The 24,005-nt window shown below is 42.3% G+C and overlaps 5 protein-coding genes across 8 annotated transcripts; all 5 read left to right on the forward strand.

Moving 5' to 3' along the window:
• Positions 1 to 62: 62 nt before the first annotated feature.
• ypel3 (yippee-like 3) lies at positions 63 to 4,713 on the forward strand. Its single transcript, XM_084037940.1, has 5 exons — positions 63 to 388; positions 1,614 to 1,732; positions 1,987 to 2,030; positions 2,745 to 2,853; positions 3,522 to 4,713. Exons 2-5 carry the CDS (start codon positions 1,616 to 1,618, stop codon positions 3,609 to 3,611), a joined length of 360 nt encoding a protein of 119 aa, XP_083894066.1. The 5' UTR covers positions 63 to 388; positions 1,614 to 1,615; the 3' UTR covers positions 3,612 to 4,713.
• Positions 4,714 to 6,424: 1,711 nt separating this feature from the next.
• Positions 6,425 to 10,758, forward strand: atp6v0ca (ATPase H+ transporting V0 subunit ca). Its single transcript, XM_084037963.1, has 3 exons — positions 6,425 to 6,642; positions 8,624 to 8,807; positions 9,548 to 10,758. Exons 1-3 carry the CDS (start codon positions 6,567 to 6,569, stop codon positions 9,750 to 9,752), a joined length of 465 nt encoding a protein of 154 aa, XP_083894089.1. The 5' UTR covers positions 6,425 to 6,566; the 3' UTR covers positions 9,753 to 10,758.
• A 691-nt stretch (positions 10,759 to 11,449) lies between these two features.
• spsb3a (splA/ryanodine receptor domain and SOCS box containing 3a) lies at positions 11,450 to 16,935 on the forward strand. 3 transcript variants are annotated; one of them, XM_084037573.1, is made up of 7 exons: positions 11,450 to 11,623; positions 12,325 to 12,520; positions 12,927 to 13,107; positions 13,207 to 13,394; positions 13,543 to 13,645; positions 13,739 to 13,864; positions 13,966 to 16,935. In XM_084037573.1, exons 2-7 carry the CDS (start codon positions 12,413 to 12,415, stop codon positions 14,355 to 14,357), a joined length of 1,098 nt encoding a protein of 365 aa, XP_083893699.1. In that variant the 5' UTR covers positions 11,450 to 11,623; positions 12,325 to 12,412; the 3' UTR covers positions 14,358 to 16,935. The 3 variants fall into 3 exon arrangements, with proteins under 3 accessions (XP_083893699.1, XP_083893700.1, XP_083893701.1); XM_084037574.1 differs by having other exon boundaries at positions 12,328 to 12,520; XM_084037575.1 differs by having other exon boundaries at positions 12,351 to 12,520.
• Positions 16,936 to 17,333: 398 nt separating this feature from the next.
• On the forward strand, positions 17,334 to 18,782 carry mrps34 (mitochondrial ribosomal protein S34). The gene is made up of 4 exons (XM_084036906.1): positions 17,334 to 17,420; positions 17,653 to 18,035; positions 18,172 to 18,214; positions 18,307 to 18,782. Exons 2-4 carry the CDS (start codon positions 17,718 to 17,720, stop codon positions 18,603 to 18,605), a joined length of 660 nt encoding a protein of 219 aa, XP_083893032.1. The 5' UTR covers positions 17,334 to 17,420; positions 17,653 to 17,717; the 3' UTR covers positions 18,606 to 18,782.
• Positions 18,783 to 19,547: 765 nt separating this feature from the next.
• nme3 (NME/NM23 nucleoside diphosphate kinase 3) lies at positions 19,548 to 23,960 on the forward strand. Of its 2 annotated transcripts, none has more exons than XM_084038067.1 (5): positions 19,548 to 19,615; positions 21,769 to 21,899; positions 22,036 to 22,137; positions 22,316 to 22,428; positions 23,041 to 23,960. In XM_084038067.1, exons 1-5 carry the CDS (start codon positions 19,570 to 19,572, stop codon positions 23,156 to 23,158), a joined length of 510 nt encoding a protein of 169 aa, XP_083894193.1. In that variant the 5' UTR covers positions 19,548 to 19,569; the 3' UTR covers positions 23,159 to 23,960. The 2 variants fall into 2 exon arrangements, with proteins under 2 accessions (XP_083894193.1, XP_083894194.1); XM_084038068.1 differs by lacking the exon at positions 19,548 to 19,615 and adding an exon at positions 19,812 to 19,831 and having other exon boundaries at positions 23,041 to 23,924.
• The last annotated feature ends 45 nt before the right edge of the window (positions 23,961 to 24,005 follow it).

The raw sequence follows: 24,005 nt of genomic DNA on the forward strand, positions 1-24,005 counted from the left end.
TTGTTTTGCACTCTTCAGACTTCCTCCTCCGCTGCGTGTTTTCATAAACAAACCACATTTTTTCCTTCTCCCGCCGGGGCCGCCGCACTGTCAGCTTGTCAACCTGCCAGCATTGTCGGACTCCTGGTCCAGTTTTTAAGCGAAGAAGGGTCCGTGGGGGGAAAACTTTGAAAAGCGGCCGGGATTCAAAGAGGAGACGCGGGTAAAACGGGGCTCCGTTTGCAACGAGCAAGAGGTTGTGTTTGTCTTTGTCCGAGCCCGTCAGCAGCAGCAGCGTGGTCGACACACCGGACCGAGCCGACCCCACAGCACCCGTTTTTTAAATAGATGCTTTTCAGCTGTCAGTCACATTGGTCCGCCGTGTAGACCGTGAGGATCTTTTTATCAGGTGAGTCCGCAGACGATCTCCTGCAATGCGCATCCGAGCTGTGTTGTGACGGTGCGGAGCTAGCCAGCTAGCTAACGCGCAAGCTAGGTCAGAGAGCTGGTGGTCGATTTGTGACAGATGTTTCAGGCCGTCTGTGGCGTTATTTAGCAGAGGACAGGCGTGCGTGTAAAGCAGTGCACGCTGCAGAGGCTGGACGTCTGCTTATCTGCCTGCATCTAATGACGCGAGGATTGATTTAGCAAACTATTAACCAGGAAGCAAACTGCCTGATAACCTGCGTGTCCTCATACCTAACATGTCAACAACTAAGCTATGTATATTTCTAATAACAGTACATGAGTTGTCAATCCCTGCACAGTGACAACAAGAACATTAGAGGTGCGAATTATTATTTTCTTATGCACCTATTTATCACCTACTTGTATGCACATCATTTTATAAACATTTGTTGTCCTTTTTAGCTGTTTTGTTCTCCTTGATTTGTGCATAAGTACATTGAAAAAAGCAGTAAAATACTACTAATTATTGAGAAAAATAATAATAATAATATAGGCTATGAAATAAAGTCAACATTGTTAGTTGAATATTGTGAGATACTTAGTCAGTAAAGTTTATAATGCAAAAGGCACTTTTATAATTTCATAATAATACTTTTTACTAACAGTGCTTCCTAATATTTCATCTTTTTCCTGTTGGAAATTGACTTCTTATTTTTTTTAATCAATCTTTATTGCCCAATCTTAGTCTATACAGATATAATGTAGTTGTAAGCATCTATTGACTTGTATATACAAAAGACAACAACAAAAAAGCTTCAAATACTTAAAAAAACCTACATTTATTGTAAAAATGAATCAGTTCCAGGGAAGCAGTGTATTAATTAATTATTATTTTTTGGGGGGAAAGCCCTACAGTTATCTGAGATAAGAAAAGTAATCCTTTATTAGTCCCATGGTGGGGAAATGTACAAGACCACAGCAGCAAAGAGAGCAGGGCAACAAGAAGCAAAATAGAGCAAATCTACTAAATAAGTAACAGTGAAAATATCAATAATGTTGCTATTGCTGCCTGTATCTAATATCATTTCCTCACTGATAGATGAAAATGTAATCACAACAAAAATCCTTTCTTCACATATTTAGTATCTTAACCAGCAGGTCTTTGGAGTCGTAGCCTGTATGTCTGCATCACTAACACGAGTGCTTCCTTCGCTCTTCCTCCTCAGACATGGTGAAGCTGACGAAGGCCAAGACGTTCCAGGCCTACCTGGACTCCTGCCACCGTCGCTACAGCTGTGTGCACTGCCGCGCCCATCTGGCCAACCATGACGATCTCATCTCCAAGGTCAGTGTGCTGCCAGTCTTTTGTTGTTAATCATTTCAGGTGACTCGTCAAACCGCCCTCGTGGCTCGCACATTGTTTGGAAATTAGCAAAACTGGAAAAACTGGACCCGCCCTAAAACAAAGACGCATTCTCCGAAAGTTGGTCGAAATTTGGGAAATAATAAAGAAATTAACAATCTAATATCATGTTGTGTTTGAGCCACAATGGACACATCTAATATTATTTCCTCCTTATTGCATTTTTTGTCTCTTAGTCTTTCCAAGGCAGTCAGGGCCGAGCCTACCTCTTCAACTCTGTGTGAGTATTTCGTTTTCAATATTACTACACCTTGAATTTACAAAAGTGTATAAGGCTATTATTATTTAGTCATGTTTTTTTATCTCCATAATGACTGTGTATATTGGTAAAAAGTGTTGCACTTGATTTTATTTTCATCACATCTCATCTAAATAACACTTTTCTTAAATGTTCCTTTGTATATATATATATATATATTATGTATGGTATATATTATGTATGTTCTGTTATCAAATCGTTTCAGATTAGATTAGTGACCTCTTATGTATTTTTGTGGGTCATAGAAATAAAAACAAGTTGGTGAATCTATGATCTCCTTTATTTTCCCATCTTATTACTTCATCATCTAGTTCTCTCTGAAAATAAATCCCAGTGTCAGAGAGTTTTACACAAACAAACCACATTACCAACAGATAACTTGATTTGCTCTCAAGTGAACCTTGAAGTTCGATTTAGTCACGCTTTGTCTTGGTTAGTGGGTCAGAAATACACAAGCTCTAGCCATAAAACGAGCCCCTTAAATAACTCAAGCACTTAATCTAACGTGAAGGTTTGAATTAGACGGATCTTGATCTGTTTCGTTGAAGCTCTGTTCTAAATGGATTCTTGGAAAGTCATCCAACCCCATGACTGTTGTCTGGTCTTTTTTCCCTTTTAAAAGAAGCAATATGGGACAGTAGGTCCTTTTGAGCTTACACTGTTGTCCGGTTTCAGGGTGAACGTCGGCTGTGGTCCTGCAGAGGAGAGGCTGCTGCTCACAGGACTTCACGCGGTTGCCGACATCTACTGTGAAAACTGTCACACCACGCTGGGGTGGAAATATGTAAGTACCTCCACGTGTGGAGTAAATGCTGCCTGGTTCATGTTTGACGAAAGGGGTCAACATGGTTCCCACCACAGGCTCCTGATAGGTCTTGATTTACCGTTAAGTGTCAGATTTCACCACCGTTCACCACCGTTGGCACTCCAGTAACCTTAGCAGGATGTATGGCAAGGGATGCTATTCCTGTCCTGCTTTACACTCATTGCTTAACGGTGTTTACGTTCTGCATCCACTGATGTTGAGTGATGGCAAGCTGTGCACATACATAAAAAAACAGCATTTACATCCAGATAATTTCTATTATGCGCCATGCATCCCCCGTCATGAGTCTTTTTTTCTGACTTCCTTAATGTGGACTTCACTATCAACAATCTCCACCAGTTAAATGAACGTGTAATCAAATTTTTGAGGAAGTGAATGTTGGCTACAGCAGTTACGTGCGTGGAGCCTGAAGCCCACATTTATTTATTTTTTTTATGATGCTATAAACACTCTTGATCATATAGCTAAATTATTTTTACATAATAATTAGTTAAGTAAATGAAATGGTTATATTGTTGAGTAATAGACACATTTGTAGTGTCTGGATATATGTCTGAAAGTAGTGGATAGTACATAAGTGTGGTATGAGTGTGTTTTAATAACCCTTACGTACCTCCTTTCTGCAGGAACAAGCCTTTGAGCTGAGTCAGAAGTACAAGGAGGGGAAATTTATCATCGAGCTGTCCCACATGATAAAGGACAACGGCTGGGACTGAGGCAGAAATCTTCATCTTTCTTCATGACTTTTTCCCCCAAAAGTTGCATCCCCTCGACATAAAAAGGGTTCCAGTGTAGCTTCCTCATCCCGCGTACAAGCCATCGCTGTGTCACACTTTCACTTCGTACGGCTTCGCCAAGAATAGCATGTGATGCCTTATCTTTTTCTGTTCTTCATGTTTTTCCAGCGACCACAACAACACATTTGCTGATATTTGCTATCCCAATTGCTAGTTGTGCTGGGACATGGACCGAATGAGTGCAGGGTTTGTGTGTGAACGACTGGGAGATGTAGTCACACAGGCACGTGTGCATGTTGGATTTTAAAGCGTGTGTTTGAGTGATCGCCGCTGAACAGTCTCGCTCTGTGGCGGCGAGGCCGGTGCAAGTCAAATAATCTGACCTTTTTACACATCAGATGCAGGTATTTGGGGTTTTCCTTATGAGTTTAAGGTGCACATTTAGACATATCTGGCCCAATCTGAGTAAAGCATATAGGCCTGTTTGCCCCATAGGTCATTTTTGAGTGATGGAAGAGTATGGGAACGCTTCAAGCAGTGGGTGGGCTTGGTTTTTTTTTTTATCTGTGAAATTCATGTTTTTTATGGTAAGATCTATAACACTTGTTCATATTTTGCTGAAAGCAATCAGGATGCTGAATTTGTGCCGTTAAAGCCTGCAAAAGTCTCCTGCAAGAATTCTTAAATCTGGTATGAGTGTTTCCTGCTTGTAGGTATGCATTTTAGTGTGTGTGTGTGTGTGCGTGTGTGTGTGTGTGTGTGCGTGTGTGTGTGCGTGTGTGTGTGCGTGTGTGTGTGTGTGTGAAGCTGGATGGTATTGAGAAGCATTCGCTGTGGTTCACATCTAGAGTTTCCACTGCACAGTCGGGGATATCTTCACTTTTACTTAATGCTGACGAGCTCTATCCTACATGTGTTTGTGTATTGCCTAACACGGCGCTGCCCCTACGGATACATTTACTCAATCGTGTTAGAGCAAAGCGTGATTAGCATATTTATGGTGATTTTTAATGTCTGCTTCTTTCATTAAAGTGTATTATTTTAACCCAACCTTTCATTAAAATGTAGTGTGTCTATGTAACCGGTGTTCTGCTTTCTTCTCCTTGTGATGTGTTATTGTGTATTATGTAATCTTGCATCTGATTCCCACACACACTTGAATTATTGAAATAACAAGAAATGTAATTAGTACAGAGAAGACATGCAGGGCTGATCTACATTACTTATGAACTGATTGTCTTCTACATCTCTTATCTGTTATTTTTTTGTTACAGAGTGTTATCAATAATTTTGAGTTATTAATTTATAAAAAACATTTTGATATTATTTTGAAGACTTCTTTAAAAAATGCACATCATCCAAATAAAACACTGCAAAAAATATATGTGCTGCCACAGAAGAAAAAAATCAGTTTTGTGAGTGAAAGCTACGTAATGTAAAAGTGACATTGTTCTAATATTTCCATCTATCATTGAAGGTGCTTTGATTGTGGCAACGTTAAAATGATTCAACTTGTTTTAAGGCTTTTAAAACATACATATTCCTCCCCATATTCTCCTCTTAGTGCAAGGAACTGATTGTTAACAGGTCACATGACTGAGCTGTGAGCTTTCTTTATGACATGGAGCAAAGAGGCTGCTGACAGTCATGTGTGTGCAGCAGATTTTCGGGCCGCTCTCCTTTCACTTTCTATTCTTTTATATGATTTAAGGACTTGACCATGACACAACTGAACTAGTAAAGGCAAGGCAAACAGTAGCACTGAGGCATATAAATGTAATTTGTTTTTCTTTAATTCTCAATAATATATTGTACCTGTCTTCCTCGTGGTACAGCAGCAACACAATTCACCATGTGCCAAGGGAAAATGTATTGTTTATGATAACCAAATTACATTTTAATTCCCACAAAGCATGTATTCATTTCACCTTGTATCTCATGATGGACAATGATCCAAGTGCATCTATTTGATTTTAAATTCAATTGAATTTTGACCCTCAAACCAAAGCTGGTCTCAGAATATATATATCAATACAATTATATACATTAAAAAACTCATCATCAAGACTCACTGAAGGATGATGTGAGAGAAATACACATTTAGGAAAGGAAATTGTGTAAATAAACATGGTCTGGGTGAATTATGAGGTAACACCCTCTTATAGCTGACATTCGATTGTACAGTGTCACCTTGATAAAAGCAGCACCAGGATGTGACTCCAGGTCATTCAGTCTTAGTTTATTTTATTCCTAGATAGAGACTAGTGTTGATTTAAATAAACGTCTCCTTGCCAGGTTATTCCATGGTGAAAAAAAAACAGACTATATAGGATGGTGGCTGTGTGCTGGATATTATGGACACTGTGCTATGCTTTATGATCGCATTTTACTATTCTTTATTTGTTGTTGTTGTTGTTTTTTAAATAATAGAGCAAACAAAATATTTCTGGTTGATTTTAATATATTGTTTATACATATAACAGAATTAATACGCAAGCATGTAGTGAACCAGCGTTTCAACTGCAGTCAGTTCACTTGCAGCAGAACATACCATTGTTACACACCGTACAAACTACTTATATCATATAATGTTGTATTACAAACTGATGCAAAATAGAATCGCTGTGAAAATAAGTATTAAACTATAACAATATATATAGTATAATTAACGGAATAAACAACCCGGGATAGATATTTCGACCCTGTCGAGCACCCCCGTGTCCACACAAATGGACCGTTCCGACATGGTTGGTCATGTGACTTTTTCCGTTTCGCCATTTTCCTCTTCTACACCGGTGCTCTTGCTGGCAGCTACGTCCTCTCCCCCCGCACGGTGTTTTAACCTGTCCAGAGCTGACTGTGGGAAAAAAGGGGAACCTCTAAAAAAATATATAGTCTGTCTTGTAGCTGCATCGCCCCGAGAAAAGTGCGAGAATGTCTTCTGAGGAGAGCCCCGAGTACGCGCCTTTCTTCGCTGTGATGGGAGCCTCTGCGGCCATGGTCTTCAGCGGTAACTACACCAGCTTCTTCATCTGACATCTCAACCTTTAACGCGGCCGTTAGGACGCTAACGGCGAGTTAGCTACCCCGGATGTTCACTCCTTGGGGCGATATTAGAAACGGCAACGCGGGTGTCTTGGGTTTAGTCTTTAGATAAACGGCGCTGGGTGTGTTAGCCGAGTCGGTCACGGCTCACACGCACCTGCCAGGGATGCGAGGTGGTGGCGGGCGGGGGGGGGGGGGGAGGTTTCCACCGACACCGAGCTGCCGCTGACCGCCAACGTTAGCTCGTCACACTGCTAACACCGTAGCTAGCTACCTCCTGTACCAGCCTGGTTATATCATATCACGCTGTGATGCTGTCTACTTGGTGACGCAGACCCTCTTTGAGGTGGCAGCTGCTCCGGCCAGCCCGTCTTTAATCTGCCACGATGAAGTTATTTTACAACAATGGAGACCCAGATCTGAACGCATTCTAAGATAAAATACGACTCTTGGTGGGATTGGTTTAAATGTATTGTATTTTTATAGGATGGCCAGCATCGAGGCCTAAACATCAGTGAGGAACATTAAATCCACCCTTTTAATTCATATTTAGCATGCAATCGAGATTGGAATCAGCCAGTCTGTCAACCAGATGACACGTGTCTCCTTTTAATGTGGAAATCGTTGATTGTCACTCATTCAATGGTTAAAATCCACACAGTTTCACCTGATGTCATAATGCAGAGTTGGCTCATATTTTTGTTTTGTTTATGATGATGAATTTGGAGATGCACTGATCCAACTTATGTCAATATAATTATAATACCTAAACCCAGTGTAAATACCAATCCAGTACCACAATTCTCTCTTTCTTACATTGAAAATCTGCATGGATCTTGGATACATTTTTTAAAACATTTTTATTGTAACCATAGGCCACGGAATGCTGGCTGACACCCAGAATGTGATTAAATCTAAACCGGTTTTATATAAATGTAGGTGGTGTCTGAGGTGTTTTTTTGTGTGTAGCTGTTTAAACTGGACTATATGTCGGGGTTCATTCATTCAGGTAGATAACATAGCAGGATGGAAAGCAATCAAGTTTTTCTCATGGTCATCTTGCATTGTCATTTGGACACTGCTATTGTTGCAGTATACTCTCTATCACAAAGCAAATGGAAAACACAATTCAAATTTACCTAAGCACTGCCTGAAGGCTCTGTTGTAAGCTATTTCCTACACTGTAGGCGCACAGACGCCTTGACAACAGTATAATTTGGTTTTCTGGCTTTGAATGAGAAAAATATTATACCGCTCAGTAAATCTCCCATGTTATCGTGTGATAACAATTGTTTGATTGTTCACAATGGAGTTGGTCCAGGATGTCACGAGTGTCACTCGATGCAGCTCAATCAAGCATCCAATAGGCGACATCTGTGTGAGGTGGAAGACCCACATGTGTATCCTTATTAATTATCTATGGGATACACAGCAAGGAAGCAAGCAATGCAGAATTGGCACAATTAGCTAATGTCAACCAATATCAACAAATTCTTCCATTATCATTTAAATCCCTCTTGTAACTGTACGCTGCTCAAATATTCGGTTCCACTGGGGAATACGTCACACGTCATGGGAGAAAGGACCAGTGATTTGCAGTGTAATTACAAATATGTGACAAGCAGGAGAACCAACCATTTGTGACATTAGTCATGGAAATAGTCAAGTATTGAAGAAGATGAAAATGAGGTTATATGGGGTAGCTCCAGAGGCTCCAGATTGCAAAACACTATATACACAATATCATCAGCGATTTCATTTTGTCTATTACCTGCATGTCTGGTCTGAAATCGATTGACTTGATAAATTATCTTCACCTGGCTCCGTCCGAATCCATATCTTGTCTGGTTTGAGTTGTTTCTCTCAGGAATCATTTGTAAGTGAAAAATAAATACCGACTGAACTGAACAGACAAATTAACATGACTTGTCTCCCCTCTTCTGCAGCATTGGGAGCAGCATATGGGACGGCAAAGAGCGGCACAGGCATCGCTGCCATGTCTGTGATGCGGCCAGAGCTCATCATGAAGTCCATCATCCCCGTGGTCATGGCTGGCATCATCGCCATCTACGGGCTGGTGGTGGCTGTGCTGATAGCAAACAACATCTCTGAGAGAGTCACCCTTTACAAGTAAGATGAACCTCCGATACAGTCACCCAACACACCGTTTGTATATATTATTGCTGCTCATTATTTGTGTAAATTCAGAAACATTGTCATACATCATCTCATATGTAGTTTTTATGCTTTTGAGTTAAAGCACATACACCTACACTCCTTAACTCACAAACAGTAAAATAAATAAAATCCTTCAAGTCAAGTAACCCAAAAAGATTCAGAAGTATTCCTAAATATATTTTGACCACTAATTCTCACCACCTGACAAAAGTCTTGTCGGCTAAATGTTTGATTTCCTTCTCACAGTAACTTGTGCAACGTCCTCTTTGCTGTGTCATGCTGGGCAGGTAGTGAACTGTCAGAACTTGTTCACTGAAACAGTTTTATGGACAGTGTAAAACACGTTTTTGTAACTACAATTCTCTGGTTGAAGTGTATTAACTACATTGCAGACTGAATTCTCGTGACAAACAGAGTGATGGCTAACTTATGAACGGGTCAAAAGTGGGTTGTCAGTGACAAAAAAATCTTCCAATAATTGTAAAAATCCCCAATTAAAATGCTTAACACTGACCTATTACAGGCAGAGTTTGCTCTTTTTACATAAATGTATATAATTTGATACATTTATTTAAAAAGAGATCGACTCAAAAAATGACTGCTTTGGAATATATTTCTTTTGTTGTATTCTTATATCTTTCAGACAGTATTTCTTCATGCTATGACGGTACTCTTTTTCGTCTATCCAACAGGAGTTTCCTGCATCTCGGTGCTGGTCTCAGCGTGGGTCTGAGCGGTCTGGCGGCCGGGTTTGCCATCGGCATCGTTGGCGACGCTGGAGTGAGAGGCACCGCCCAGCAGCCCCGGCTTTTCGTGGGCATGATCCTGATCCTGATCTTCGCTGAGGTGCTGGGGCTTTACGGCCTCATCGTGGCCCTCATCCTGTCTACAAAATAGTGTCTGCGTCAAACACCATCTCATTCATTCCACATCAAAGCAGTAAGAACAAATAGGAGATTTCCACCTACTCCCATTACACCCCGTGGGTCTGACAGGAGGGGATGGCGGCAGAAAACAGGCGGTCAACTTGACAGCTCTGTCCTCAGTAGATGTGATCTATCTATATTGTTTAAAGCCATCCAGTTGTGTCAGGTCTTGTGAGTACTGAACGGGCATGAAGATGTATTGGTTGTTGTGGATGATGTGTGGACAGTCTGCTTGATTTGTTGTCTGATCTTAACCTGTACAGTGAACCAGAGTCCCTCCAGCCCCTGTAAATGTAGTAACCAGTCTGTGCTGTGAGTGTGAGTATCAACGTTTATCAACGTTTATCCCCCTGCCCATTCCCCACCTTTTTGATTTTTGTTTTCTGTTGGTGGTTTTGATTGTCATTCTCTGTTTCGAGAAAAAATCATGCACACAAGTGTTTTTATTTTTTCATGTTCTTTTCTGGGACCATTTTTGAATCACAGTGGTGAGGAGCTGTTAATACACATATTTTTTTCACTATTTATGGAAAGTTATAAAGATTTTGACTAAATGAAACTGTCTAAATGGAATACTGTTTATTAAAATACCCTATATACATACAAAATATATATAAATGATCTGTGTATAGTTAGATTAATTGCACTGTGGGTAATTGTTCTAAGTGCTTGGAATTCCTCTGGATGTAGTGTGATTATTAATGGAGGATGTCCACAAGTTGACATGGGGTTGACAGTGTGTGTGCGTGTGTGAGAGAAGGTGTGTGTGTGTGTGTGTGTGAGAATGTGTTGGAGTGTGTGTGGGTGTGAATGACTTGAGTGCATAATGTGTGTGCAAGTCTTCATGTTTAATATTCTCAAACTAGTATCGTTTACCTGTAGTGCTGCTGTCTTGATTTTTTGTTTTGTTTAAGGTGAGAGCTCACTGTTCAGCCATGCCTGTCAGATTTCCAAATAAAACTCAACCTCCTCCAGAACATCATTGTCGAGCCTTTCTTTGTCTGACATTCTATGGAATGACTAAACTTGTTGAGCCAACGACATTTAGGTTTTACAGTCTCAAACAGTTTGGTGAAATTTTAAAATTCCTCCTGAGGCGGACATGAATGTCTCCTTATATTCATATTTTGAATAAAAGCATGTTGTTATGCTATGCATAGGAGCATAGGACGGGGTTAACAAGACTGGAAGCACTGTAGATGTAAGATACAAAGGAGGCAGTGCACTGTTCACACTTCCTTTAGCAAGTTTTATATTTAAACATCAACTTGTGAAAGCTGCGAACAAGGACAATGTATTACTATGCCTACATGTTGTATTCAGTGTGTGCACCTACAACTTTAAATTACTGTAATATATAATATATTCAGTAGTGGAAAATACATAGTGTACTTGAGTACAATTTTGAGGTACTTGCACTTTACTTATTACTTCTATTATATTGTACTTTTGACAACAGTTATAGTTACTGCTATTCATGTTAGGATTTTAAATACATCACACATGAGCAGTTTATGAAATATGATGCATTGTTAAAGACAAAATTGCTGCAGAATAAAACTGGTGTTAATGACCGGAGTATGAGGAGTATTTGCTGTGTACTGAAAACTTCCTGTGGAGGAGACGGTGCTGCGGGTTCCTGCAGAGAGCGCCTCTCTCACTGTTATTGTTTACGCTCCGGCTGATTCAAAGTAGGTCACGGAAAAGGGAAGCTCGGCTAGCTGCTCGCTCGGTTTGCCGCGTTAGCAATCTAGCAAAAAAAAAGGTGGCTTCCAGGAACAACGACTCTGCGGCGGTGTTGCCTGTCAGCGACTCTCCGCGAAGGCTGGCTAAAAGAGACAGGTAACGTTAACGCTATCCTTTAGCGCTGGTAGCAGCTAACGGAAGCTAACTAGCTAGTTTATGCTAGGTCTGCGTCGCCAGCCAAGCCATTACGCCCCCTCCTCGGTCAGCATTTTTCTTCATACATGGGTAATAAACCTTGAACACAGTGTGGTGACAGGCATCTACAGATGTGATAAGCAATATAAGCAGCGTTGTGAGATGAATTGTGACGCCCCTGACCTTGTTATATCCTGCTAACATGTCGATGCCTGCGCGGTTCGACGGGCTGATATGTTGCCTGCCGTTAGCCGCTCCTGTTAGCTATGCTAGGTGGCTAACTAAGCAAGTTAGGAAACAACAATAACTGTTTTACTGAAGATGACAATAATCCGTGGACAAGGGGCCAGGCTGCTAACTGGTATTTAGCGTTAGGCTAAGTAGTTAGCATGAGGAGTAACGGTTAACGGCCAACGTCAAGTGTCTCACCGGGCTAAATACACGTAACGTTATGTGACACGATTGAAACGGTTGAGTGTCGTGGTGAAACGTGGGAGGTAACCGAAGCAACATGTAGTAAATGTTGGTAAGAAAGCACTGCATTCAGATTCATGCTATTTGAAAGCTAACGTTACCAGTTTAATTGCCAGAGAGACTGTTTTTTTTGCGGTGTCTGTGACTCTCAAGGTTATCATGTTGTTGTCGTCGTGTTAAACTCTCAGCAGCTGGACGGATGCTCTTCTTCCAGCATCTGGACTTTAACGAGAACTGACTGTCGGGCCCTTCTACTGGCGAGACTCGGTCGCTGCCATGTCCAGGCGAAGCAGGAACAGTCGTGCATGGAGATACGTGTGGGGCGGGATACGGAGGGATGCTGATGCCCGGGCACTTGAAGAATGGAGCTATGAACGCCTAGAGGTAAGCATACAATGGCTGCTGCCTCCTCCCCCTACATCTTGTAGCAGATACAAAGCAGCAGTGGACAGTGGAGTTTGTGTTAGTGTCATATGATGCCACTTGTTTACACTCCATGCAGGAGATAAGATGTGTCATCGCTAGAGAAGAGGGCACAATTCACCATCGGTGTTCCCCATCACACTTTTATATACAGTGTTCCAGTTGTTTGCATGCTCTATATCAGAACCATTACATTTTTAATAAAAGGAAAGCAGCACAATGTCTGCATTTCACTATTGAATTTTCTAATCAAGTGCCTAATTTTGGCTTTTCTAGCAGCTTCACATCAAACCAGTGTTGTGTCGTTAAATGAGAAATGCTGCTGGCATTTGAATGTGTTAATTCTTTCTACATTGTCGCTCCCCAGTACAGTGATTCAGACTCTGAGGCAGACTTTTCAGCAGTGATGGTCCCTCCTGTCCCCAGCGCGGTGCCCGTCATCGGAGAGTCCTTCTGTGCCTGTGACTCCCTGGCTGAGACCAACTACAACCCTCGCCTGCGAGGCTTTCACCAAGTTAAAGACTGCCACTGTGGAGAGGATGACCAAGGTACGAGACAACCGCTGCATTTCAATGACCCAACCTATAATTTAGAGTAATTTCTTGTATCTTGGGCCATGAATGACTGAATTACTTCTGATGTTTCAGAGTTTGACTGGGTCTGGGACACCAACAGCAGATCAACAGCAACATTACTGAGCTGCGACAATCGCAAAGTGAACTTCCACTCTGAATACAGCTGTGGAACAGCAGCGATCCGTGGCTCCAAAGAACTGGCTGAAGGGCAGCACTTCTGGGAGATCAAGATGACGTCCCCGGTGTATGGAACAGACATGGTACACCTCTACGCCCTTACCTCCCAACATTGACCTGCTGTTATGTCAACTTTTCCTATGGAAATCCCAACAAAGAGACAATGTTTAGTCTTAAGTGTGAGGAAGTTCACGTTTAAATTTCTCTTCATTGTTCTCCGTTTCTATACAGATGGTCGGCATCGGTACTTTTGATATCAATCTCGACAAATTCAGACACACGTTTTGCAGCCTGTTGGGAAAAGATGCAGACAGCTGGGGTCTTTCTTACACCGGTAAGGTCAACACAACATGCTAGGATGCAGCAGTAACTTCTCACAGTGGGCGTTGTAGAAGTTGGACATGAGTGGTTGTCTTCCTTTTGTCAGGCTTGTTGCATCATAAAGGAGACAAGTTGAACTTCTCGTCCCGGTTTGGACAGGGGTCCATCATTGGAATTCACCTGGACACTTGGCATGGGACGCTCACTTTCTTTAAAAATCGCAAGTGTATAGGTTAGTACCAACGTAAACATATAACATAACACATCATTATTTGATATATATGGCCCACAGTGTGGTATTAAACATACAATGTGTCACCATTCTCAATCTAGGTGTTGCAGCCACAGAGCTACAGAACAAGAGGTTTTATCCGATGGCGTGCTCCACAGCGGCGAAGAGCAGCATGAAAGTGATCAGGTCCTGCTCTGCGCCGACCTCCCTTTTGTACCTTTGCTGTGCTCGCCTTCGCCAGCTGCTACCAGACTGTGTAAACACGCTGGATGTGTTGCCACTGCCACCAGGCCTTTGCCAGTTGCTCCACAACAAACTGGGTTGGGTGCTCAGTCTCAAAAGTGGCACCACGGAAGAAACCGCAGAAGGGCCTGAGCACGCCTCAGGCTTGCCGGTCCCCCCTTTGGCTGGACCGTCTTCCTCTGAGAGTGACTCAGAGGGGTGTACGTCCGACCCTGAAGCCTGTCAGAGGAAGAGATGCCGCTGGACATGACTGGACAGCTCCACGTCTACCTCCACTTAAAACACTGGCAGAAGTAAATCTCCTATGGCGTCTGATCTAGTGTTTCCTACATGCCTCAAGCTCTCCTCAACATCAATACTATCCAGTAGTGAAGAAAATAACCAGGAGTGGTACGTAAGTGGAAAACTGTGACGGCAGTATTTCTGCCTGCGCGCTTTTACTGTGATCATAAATTCAATATCCAAACCAGCTTCAGTAATAACTAAAAAGATGTGGTGTTATTTTGTTAGCTAGCAAAATCTGTTGCCATTCATGTTTGGGGATCAGCGAAATGGTGCACGGTGTAACACTGAAGTCATGTATGACCAAATGTTGGTGGGTCTGAGAAATGTGAGTGTATATTTTAAGGGATGCACTGATACGATATTGGATATTGGGGAAACTACTTACTTAAATAGACTGATTGGGTATTGTGACTATCGGGACGATCTGTTCAATTAAATTCCATGTTTATATATTCTGTACATCCTATATTTTTATTCCTGTTGAAGTTGTTGCTGAATTTCACAATTCCTGTTCATTTTGAAGATTCTGACCAAGTTGATGGTGTAGGATTTATTATTTTAATATTTTACGCCATTTCAGTCAATGTATATCTATATATTTGTTACAGTTTGTTTTACAAAGTTAACAAAGCCATTTTTAAGTCAAGCCTGATGTTGCCCAACATAAAAGAATGACCACAGTCACTTTGACACTTTTTGGATCCCAGTGCCAGAAAAATCGTATCGGTTCATCCCTAGTTTATTTTCTGTGTTTTCAACCTGTGTGCAAATAATAATGTATATTGTTCTCAAAGTCAATGCTATTAATGCATTTAGCAAGTAATCTGTTACCTGTTTTACTGGCATCTACAATTCTGTTAGGTTGCCAAAGTGAGAATCAGTGTCCATAAGTGGAACGGACAGGAAGCGACTTGCCATAGGTCAAAAAATATTCTTTATTTCTTACCCACAAAAGATAAAATACTTCTTGGAAGGATGTGGAATGAACCTGAATGTACCTTACTACTTTAAAGTCATGAAAAAAACGAAAATATTACTTTTTGTCTTTCATGGAACAGCCATCATCTTCATACAAGTCATACACCTTTTGATTCTTGTCTCTTGAGAAAAGTTACAAGTCAGTTGTGACATTTCTGGCACCGCCCATCTGTCGCCAGGTTTTTGGAAGTCTCTTGTTGAAGTCTTATGCTGCTTGTTTGTAGATTCTGTGAGTTTTCCTCTTATACTAAACATGTAAACAATAGACTTTATTAAGTGTTTTAAAAAAAAGTTTAAAATCTGATCACGAGATAAGTATGCCCCTCACAAGAGCGGCACATATAATGTATATTTTCTTTGCTGTTATACCTTATTGTTTTATAGAACTTTTTTTTAAAGTTTGTTTCTTTGACAAAATATTAGATTCTAAGCACTTTTAATGTTTTGAGGGTTTTTTGTACTGATCTGTTCATGAAATTGTGTTCTTTTGGTTTTCCCATGGCCTTGTCCCTTCACCTCCTTTATCAGCTCTTCTCGACTAATTGATTAAATACGCTATCCTAAATCATTTTAGTAAGAAACGCTCAACCTCTGTTGGCCTGAATTGGGGTGTAAATAGTTCCTTGTTGTCAGCGCAAATGAGATTCCAATTATGACAAGTTTTCACTGTAAAAAGTGAGTCTCAATACATTTCTAGAAACCTTTCACACCGCTCCTGGAGAACGATATACCTCTCAGCTGTGTGTTTGCACAGCGTGTTGCTAAGCAGGATAATTTGAAAAAATATGCCGACAAACACAGATTAATAGAGAAGTGCAGGAGTGGTTTGAATCATTTCTGTGGATGCTTTGATGCTCGATTTCCTCTGTGAAATACAAGCCTATGGGGGTGGTGGTGTTATCTCAGTTCAAGTATTACTTGATCATGAATGCCTGAACAGGGGGACGTAGAGTCAGGTATGTAAATAAGTGTTATTTTTACTCTAGTCTTTAGTGTGTCAAACCGTAACAATGTAAGTATAAAAAGAGTATTTGACGCAGGTGCTGAAGCTACACAGTCTGCCAACTGCTGCCTCAGTCACCAGTCCTGATCACGTTCACTCCTCAATGGTCCTGGTTTAAGTAGACATGTACAAAGATTTAAGGCACTATGCAAGACAAGCATCTTTTATGATAATGGTCTTCAGAAGGAGTGTGAGTTATGATGGAGGCACGGACACGACAACAGCGAAGGTACCAGAGGACCATGATCATTAGTCATGAGTAGTGTGTCATTACAGTTGTGTGACGATTGATCAAAATGATCCCTATAGATCTAGTAATGTAACCACCAAGAGGTTAGTTGTAATCCAACAGATATATTTTTCGTCTTATTTCACAGTATTCTTCACAACGATGCATCCAAGCACTTTCTTACTGTTGTACTGTAAATAGGAAATGTGTTTCTTCTTTACCATGTCATATTAATAATACTGTGTATATGAAGGCCTTTACTTGCCTTTTACTGTGTAACTTATCAGCATGATTTAAAATAAATGAAAATAAATGAATGCTAAATATGCACAAAGAAATGGATGTGTTTATTAATTATTATTATTAATAGGAAACTGGCCTAGGAAATTTAAAATTTCATGTCAAATTGAACTTTGGATTACTTTTAAAATGAAAATGTATTGAATATGACCATTTTGCTTCATGAAATGTATATATTTGAAGCAAAAAAAGTAATTTGAATCTGTACAAAAGGTGAAGACCATAATTAAAAAGACTTATTTCTGAGACGGTTGGATTAATGGGTTTAGAAATTATGTTGAAAATCTTTATTAAATAATCCATTATTTTCTAATAACTATGATTCTGTTATTCCCACGGTGAAATGTTCAATGTGCTAAAGGAGAGGTTATCTACTTGATTTCCCTCATGTGGAACCAAAAGTGCACTGGAGGCTCATACACGGAGACTCTTCTATGACGGACCGAGTGAGCGGAAGTTGTGTGCATTGCTGCTTGCGGAGGTCAAGCGTCTAGAATCGGTCCTGCAGTGATATTTGGGTATTTTTAATTTCTGATTTACATGATCCATAGTAGTGAATTAGCATGTATCCGTCCGCATGAGTGCAGGGACTATTTAAAGTGTTTTTAGCATCTCTAACGTTAGCTAACAGCCTCAGGTTGTTGACACCGGGGTGGTTTATGTTCTCATGCCGACTGGTTGACTTATTTTCCTCTGTAACCAAACGGCTGCGACGTCCAGGTGTAAATACGTGACTTTAATCTGTTGCAGGATAAACGTTGAGTGGCGTTTATCACCCAGGATCGCGGAGTAACGTGCTGCACATCCGGGCAGTCATGGTGAAGAAAAGGCGACTTCGCCTCATCGCAGAAATGGCTCGGAAGATCCGGGCCTATCGAGAGCTGAAGTCCCGGCCGCGGGAGTCCCAGAAATACGCCCTGGACTACGAGACGATGAGGCGGCCTCACACGGGGAAGATGCTGCCGGTGCTGGCCTGGCAGGATGTCCGGCGGGAGAGTCGCCTCTTCTCCCTGCTGGCAGGTATGAGGCTGTTCGGCGTGGGCCGCCTCTTCACCCGCAAGTCCTGGCTGGAGGAGCACACAGAGCCCAGCTACTGGCAGATCACAAAGGTCAAAGTGGACTACACGTCTGAGGTGAGAGTGGGACACTTAGTAGTGAGTCTGCATATGGTCATGTTATGTGAACTGAGTGAAACCCCTGTTTGGTTTGTCATGGGTGTCTGATAGGATACTACTGTAATTAAATACACCTGATTCTCATGTTTTCTAGAACATGGATCATGGCAGAGCATGGGGGATCCTCACCAACAAAGGTAAGACCTATTTGATAACCATTGAGGACATTTAAGGCCTTCAGGTACCTTTTGGGAAACAAACTAACTTTATTACATTGTGTGCTTGGCAGGGAAACAGGAGAGCGAGGTCAAGGAGGTGGACAAGGTGATGTACCACGACTGGCGCCTGGTTCCCAAACACACGGAGCAGCAGTTGAAGGACTTTGAGCCACTCCCTGAGCCGCCTGTGCGCTACGTCCCCTACCCTCCCCTGATCCGCGCCATGCTGCTGGCCCAGCACAGGAAGGCAGTAGGCGGCGCGGCGGCCGAGGAACCGGCCTTGCCCTTAAAGAGGGACGTCCTGCTCAACAAAGACTATTTCCGCAAGCAGGAACAAGAGAAGCAGAGGACGGAGGGGACAGCGGTGTGACACCTGTGGTTCTGAAGATGAAAATCTTGGGCACTTTGGACAAACACACAGAACTCATAGCTTGTTCTGTACAAGTATACTGGAAGCCCTCACCTCCAATAAATATCTGGGACTCAAATTACTTCCATCTGAAGCAGGCCTCGGTGTGTAATATGTATCTGTAATGTGGTAAATATTAAATTTAATTGTTACTATCACTGCTTTAATTTGAAATATTTTGGTGCCTGTATTACATACTACCTCAGAGTACCTCATTAAGGTAAATACAGCCTTATAGCACTGAGAATGCACATTAAACATGACTTGAGTGCCTGATACTGTAAAACCTGGAAATCACTATTTATGTACAATCAGAGGCAGCAGACTCCACCGTTCCACATACATTTACATTTACATTTAGGTCATTTAGCAGACGCTTTTGTCCAAAGCGACTTACAATAAGTACATTTGTCAAAAGAAGGAAACAAAGAAACCACGACGTATCATTGCCGATGCAGTAAGAGCTAAAACATACAGTTTAAATGTATTTCTTCTCATGCCACGTTTATGTCAAATGTAATCATAAGTCTCCTTCTTAATAGTGTTCACTTCTTCAAAACCCTACAGCATTTATATTAATATTAACAGCCTTTATTTGATGAGTAACTTTTATATACAGTAGCTTTTATATACAGTAGCAGGCCTTAAAGGTTATACATTGTAATTCGTAGTATTCATGATTTTCCACCACTGGATAATAATTACATAAAAATCACCCAAAACATCTGCAAAATAAGTAATTTAATAACGTATGTATGAATATGATAACATCCGGTTCATTCCCGGCGGAAATGGATTTCAGCAGGTTTGCGTCTCGAGACACCACGTGCCCGCGCTTTTGGATTAGCATTCCTAAACGCGCGCGCGTCCGCCCTCCTCATCTCTTCCTCCCTCCAGCGTGACGTTACTCCGTCCACCGGCGACAATGATCTGCCTGGTTTTGTCCCTGTTTTCTTACTACTTCCAGCCAGGTTGGTGCTGCGTCCGTTTCTACGTCACGTCTTCACTCGCTGTCGTTCAGTTGGGCTTCTTTTCACACCGGACAACGTGCTCACGGTTTTCCGCCGTGTCCGGGCGGGGTGGGGATGCTAAAGTAATTCTCCTGCGGACGGACGGCTCGTAGCTTCGAGAAGAAGAGCGGACCTAAACTTGAAGTAACTTCAGTAGAGCTCTTGTTGTTACTAACCGTACGTTCAACAGTAGCAACGTGGAGTCGCTCTGAAATGTGATTATTAACTGTTTGTGTGTGTGTGTGTATACAGTTGGCCGGGTTACTAACGTGTAACGTCACTCACAGCGACTACGTCATCTCACCAACGGCAGAGTAGCGTTGTCTGTCCACGTGGCCTCCAGCCTGGTTTATCATCCTATTAATAGCTGGGTGTTGGGGTAGCATGGAGCCTGTAAGAGCTGATACCAGGCTGAGACTAGCCTGAGACTAGACCGACACCAGGCTGAGACTAGACCGACACCAGGCTGAGACCAGACTGAGACTAGACCGACACCAGGCTGAGACCAGACTGAGACTAGACCGACACCAGGCTGAGACCAGACTGAGACTAGACTGAGACTAGACCGATACCAGACTGGGACTAGACTGAGACTAGACCGATACCAGGCTGAGACCAGACTGAGACTAGACCGACACCAGGCTGAGACCAGACTGACACCAGGCTGAGACCAGATTGAGACCAGATTGAGACCAGACTGACACCAGGCTGAGACCAGACTGAGACCAGACTGAGACTAGACTGAGACTAGACCGACACCAGGCTGAGACCAGACTGAGACTAAGCTGAGACTAAACTGAGACTAGACCGACACCAGGCTGAGACCAGACTGACACCAGGCTGAGACTAGACTAACACCAGGCTGAGACCAGACTGACACCAGGCTGAGACTAGACTGAGACCAGGTTGACACCAGGCTGAGACTAGACTGACACCAGGCTGAGACCAGACTGACACCAGGCTGAGACTAGACTGACACCAGGCTGAGACCAGACTGACACCAGGCTGAGACTAGACTGACACCAGACTGAGACCAGACTGACACCAGGCTGAGACCAGACTGACACCAGACTGAGACCAGACTGACACCAGACTGAGACCAGACTGACACCAGGCTGAGACCAGACTGACACCAGGCTGAGACTAGACTGAGACCAGGTTGACACCAGGCTGAGACTAGACTGACACCAGGCTGAGACTAGACTGAGACCAGGCTGACACCAGGCTGAGACTAGACCGACACCAGGCTGACACCAGGCTGAGACTAGACTGACACCAGGCTGAGACTAGACCGACACCAGGCTGAGACTAGACCGACACCAGGCTGAGACTAGACCGACACCAGGCTGAGACTAGACCGACACCAGACTGAGACTAGACCGACACCAGGCTGAGACTAGACCGACACCAGGCTGAGACTAGACCGACACCAGGCTGAGACTAGACCGACACCAGGCTGAGACTAGGCTGAGACCAGGCTGAGACTAGACCGACACCAGGCTGAGACTAGGCTGAGACCAGACTGAGACTAGACCGACACCAGGCTGGGACTAGGCTGACACCAGACTGAGACTAGGCTGAGACCAGACTGAGACTAGACTGACACCACGCTGAGACTAGACCGACACCAGGCTGAGACTAGACCGACACCAGGCTGAGACTAGACCGACACCAGGCTGAGACTAGACCGACACCACGCTGAGACTAGACCGACACCAGGCTGAGACTAGACCGACACCAGGCTGAGACTAGACCGACACCAGGCTGAGACTAGACCGACACCAGGCTGAGACTAGACCGACACCAGACTGAGACTAGGCTGACACCAGGCTGAGACTAGACCGAGACCAGTGTAGACGCATGTAGTTTTGGATATAAACCTGTGTGCATACTGCTGATATGTGTGTATCCGCTGTCTGCTGTGTACGACTCCGACTGTCCTTTAACACGGATTAGATACTAAAACCACAGCTGTCACTAACGTGTGTGTACTCATCAGAACTGTCAGCGTCCTCCGTCGTCAGTATCTCTTGGAACGGATGATGCTGCTCCTCCAGTCTGTACCAACCTGGCTGTCTTTGTTCATTTGTTATCATGTTATTTTCTGACCCCAGGCTGGACCGGCGTGAACGAGCGCACCTTTCTTGCTGTTAAGCCGGATGGCGTGCAGCGGAGACTGGTGGGAGAAATCCTGCGTCGCTTCGAGAAGAGAGGGTTCAAACTGGTGGACCTCAAGCTTGTGCAGGTATTTGGGGTGTTTGTTTTGTTTTACCTTACCTTGAGACCCTGGTTTTTATTCATAGTTCATCAATGATCATGGCTTATATGATGAATTATTGATGTATTTTAGGTGAATATGTGTCCGTCTTGTGTTTCGTCAGGCATCTGAGGATCTTTTGAGGGAACACTACTGGGACCTCAGGAGTAAACCTTTCTTCAGGGGACTGATGAGCTACATGAGCTCTGGACCAATAGTAGCTATGGTGAGATTCTCCCACATACTGAACACATGTTGTCCACAGGATACTGAAGGGAATTCAGCTGATATAATAAGCTGCTGCTGTGTTTCATGGTTCTAGAGTTTTTCTCCACACATAAATGTGATATTTGTCACCCTGTTCTGCGTTCTGTGCCCACGTGTACATTTGTGTGTTTGTTCAGGTGTGGGAGGGTTTGGACGTGGTCAAGACTGCACGTAAGATGCTGGGAGAGACCAACCCGTCTGACTCTCTGCCCGGGACCGTTCGAGGAGACTACTGTGTGGAAGTGGGCAGGTAAGGTCACCCGATGATGCCCTTCTCCTCCTGGCCAAAAGTGTGAGGGAGAACAGGACTTTAGAAACGTGTCAGTATATTGTATGTTATAAAGTCATAGTATATCATGATAAAAGTCGTACCATAGTATGACATTATAAAGTCATAATATAGAATAGAATAAAGTCAGTGTATTATGTTATAAATTGTCATAGAAAATGCCATTAAAAAAAGTTTAATTAAAAAGTCATAGTATTGTTTGTCATGAAATCATTGTGGAATAATATGCATGGAAACTCAGATGCTAGTATGTCATAATAAAGTCAAATTATAGGATGTCGTAAATGGAAATTAAAAAATATGATAGTATCATAAAGCAGTCACACAATAGTATCTCATTAAGTCATAAAGATATAGTATGTTATTAAAATGTAATAGAATATGCAATACAATATTTAATTAAAAATAACATAAAAAACGAATAAAGTTTCAATAAAATGTCATAAAACAGTTATCTTGTATAAAAATGTCATAGTATATTTTGTCCTATAAAAAGATACATTAAAAATAATGTGAATGGGGGTGTGACTGTGTCTGAATGAGCGTGTTTGTTATGTTGGTTCCGCGTTGCAGGAACGTGATTCATGGCAGCGACTCTGTGGAGAGCGCCCAGAAGGAGATCTCTCTGTGGTTTCGACAGAATGAGCTCCACTGCTGGGAGGACAGCAGCAGCCGCTGGATCTACAACTGATGGTGCTGCCTGTTCTCTGTCCTGTAGGTAAACCAGTATGTTTCTATATGGCTGTCGTTACAAGGTGGATCAATATTGTTTTGGATCTTCTTTTATTATATTTTTTTATGTCTATCTGAACTTCATTTGAGGTGACTTTGCAAAGCAAACATGCACTAAGTGAGCAGTAACTTGATCAGTGACATCAGTGTCTGCTTCTGTTACATTGTAGTCTTTAGTCGAGTCCAGAACACTAGTTTGTGTTTCCAGCTTTTAAGCAATAAGCTCGTAGTATGAAGCAATACAGTGTTGTGACTCATAATGTTTGTGGGATATCAGGGGAAGACCTGAAATGTTACATACAGGAAACCGTATCCGTTAATATGCAGGTGAAGTGTTGTGCAAAGTGTTTTAATTAACGCAAATAACAGCTAAATTGTTGACCATCTCAGGTTGTTTTTCAAACAAATGCATTTTTTTCTTTGTCTCATGGAATAAATGTGCACATTTTATGGTTAAAAACCTGCCAAATATATACGTTTCTCCTGTAATAGCACTTACGATGAAAACCCACCAGTTAACACAATGATTGCCTTTCAGTTTGCTGTACCTTGAAATTCAACATTGAGTCTACTTGAATGTAAAGTTTCAAAATAAGATGCTTCAGAGCTTCGGAGGAAAATACTTTTGTAATTGTATCATGTCAGGACGAGTTTCCAAATGAAAACCCTGAATTAAGAACGCTAATATATTTTGATTATATGAAATTGTAAATTCTTCAATAGCTGCTTTTGCTCACATTTGTGCTTTTTTAAAAAAAAACATCCCACAATGCTGTCAAATTTGTATTGGAATTGTCAAAAACAAT

This window comes from Eutrigla gurnardus, assembly GCF_963514095.1.
Source record: "Eutrigla gurnardus genome assembly, chromosome: 20".
NCBI classification, from domain to species: Eukaryota; Metazoa; Chordata; class Actinopteri; order Perciformes; family Triglidae; genus Eutrigla; species Eutrigla gurnardus.

Bases quoted from the DNA above. Each gene is read 5' to 3' on its own strand.
- mrps34 (XM_084036906.1), top strand. From the start codon at position 17,718: ATGGTGAAGAAAAGGCGACTTCGCCTCATCGCAGAAATGGCTCGGAAG. The intron at 18,036-18,171 runs GTGAGAGTGGGA...CATGTTTTCTAG, and splicing joins AAGTGGACTACACGTCTGAG to AACATGGATCATGGCAGAGC. The intron at 18,215-18,306 runs GTAAGACCTATT...TGTGCTTGGCAG, and splicing joins GGGGATCCTCACCAACAAAG to GGAAACAGGAGAGCGAGGTC.
- spsb3a (XM_084037573.1), top strand. From the start codon at position 12,413: ATGTCCAGGCGAAGCAGGAACAGTCGTGCATGGAGATACGTGTGGGGC. The intron at 12,521-12,926 runs GTAAGCATACAA...GTCGCTCCCCAG, and splicing joins GGAGCTATGAACGCCTAGAG to TACAGTGATTCAGACTCTGA. The intron at 13,646-13,738 runs GTAAGGTCAACA...TCCTTTTGTCAG, and splicing joins CTGGGGTCTTTCTTACACCG to GCTTGTTGCATCATAAAGGA.
- nme3 (XM_084038067.1), top strand. From the start codon at position 19,570: ATGATCTGCCTGGTTTTGTCCCTGTTTTCTTACTACTTCCAGCCAG. The intron at 22,138-22,315 runs GTGAGATTCTCC...GTGTTTGTTCAG, and splicing joins CTGGACCAATAGTAGCTATG to GTGTGGGAGGGTTTGGACGT. The intron at 22,429-23,040 runs GTAAGGTCACCC...TCCGCGTTGCAG, and splicing joins TACTGTGTGGAAGTGGGCAG to GAACGTGATTCATGGCAGCG.
- atp6v0ca (XM_084037963.1), top strand. From the start codon at position 6,567: ATGTCTTCTGAGGAGAGCCCCGAGTACGCGCCTTTCTTCGCTGTGATG. The intron at 6,643-8,623 runs GTAACTACACCA...CCTCTTCTGCAG, and splicing joins TGCGGCCATGGTCTTCAGCG to CATTGGGAGCAGCATATGGG. The intron at 8,808-9,547 runs GTAAGATGAACC...TCTATCCAACAG, and splicing joins GAGAGAGTCACCCTTTACAA to GAGTTTCCTGCATCTCGGTG.
- ypel3 (XM_084037940.1), top strand. From the start codon at position 1,616: ATGGTGAAGCTGACGAAGGCCAAGACGTTCCAGGCCTACCTGGACTCC. The intron at 1,733-1,986 runs GTCAGTGTGCTG...TTTGTCTCTTAG, and splicing joins ATGACGATCTCATCTCCAAG to TCTTTCCAAGGCAGTCAGGG. The intron at 2,854-3,521 runs GTAAGTACCTCC...TCCTTTCTGCAG, and splicing joins CCACGCTGGGGTGGAAATAT to GAACAAGCCTTTGAGCTGAG.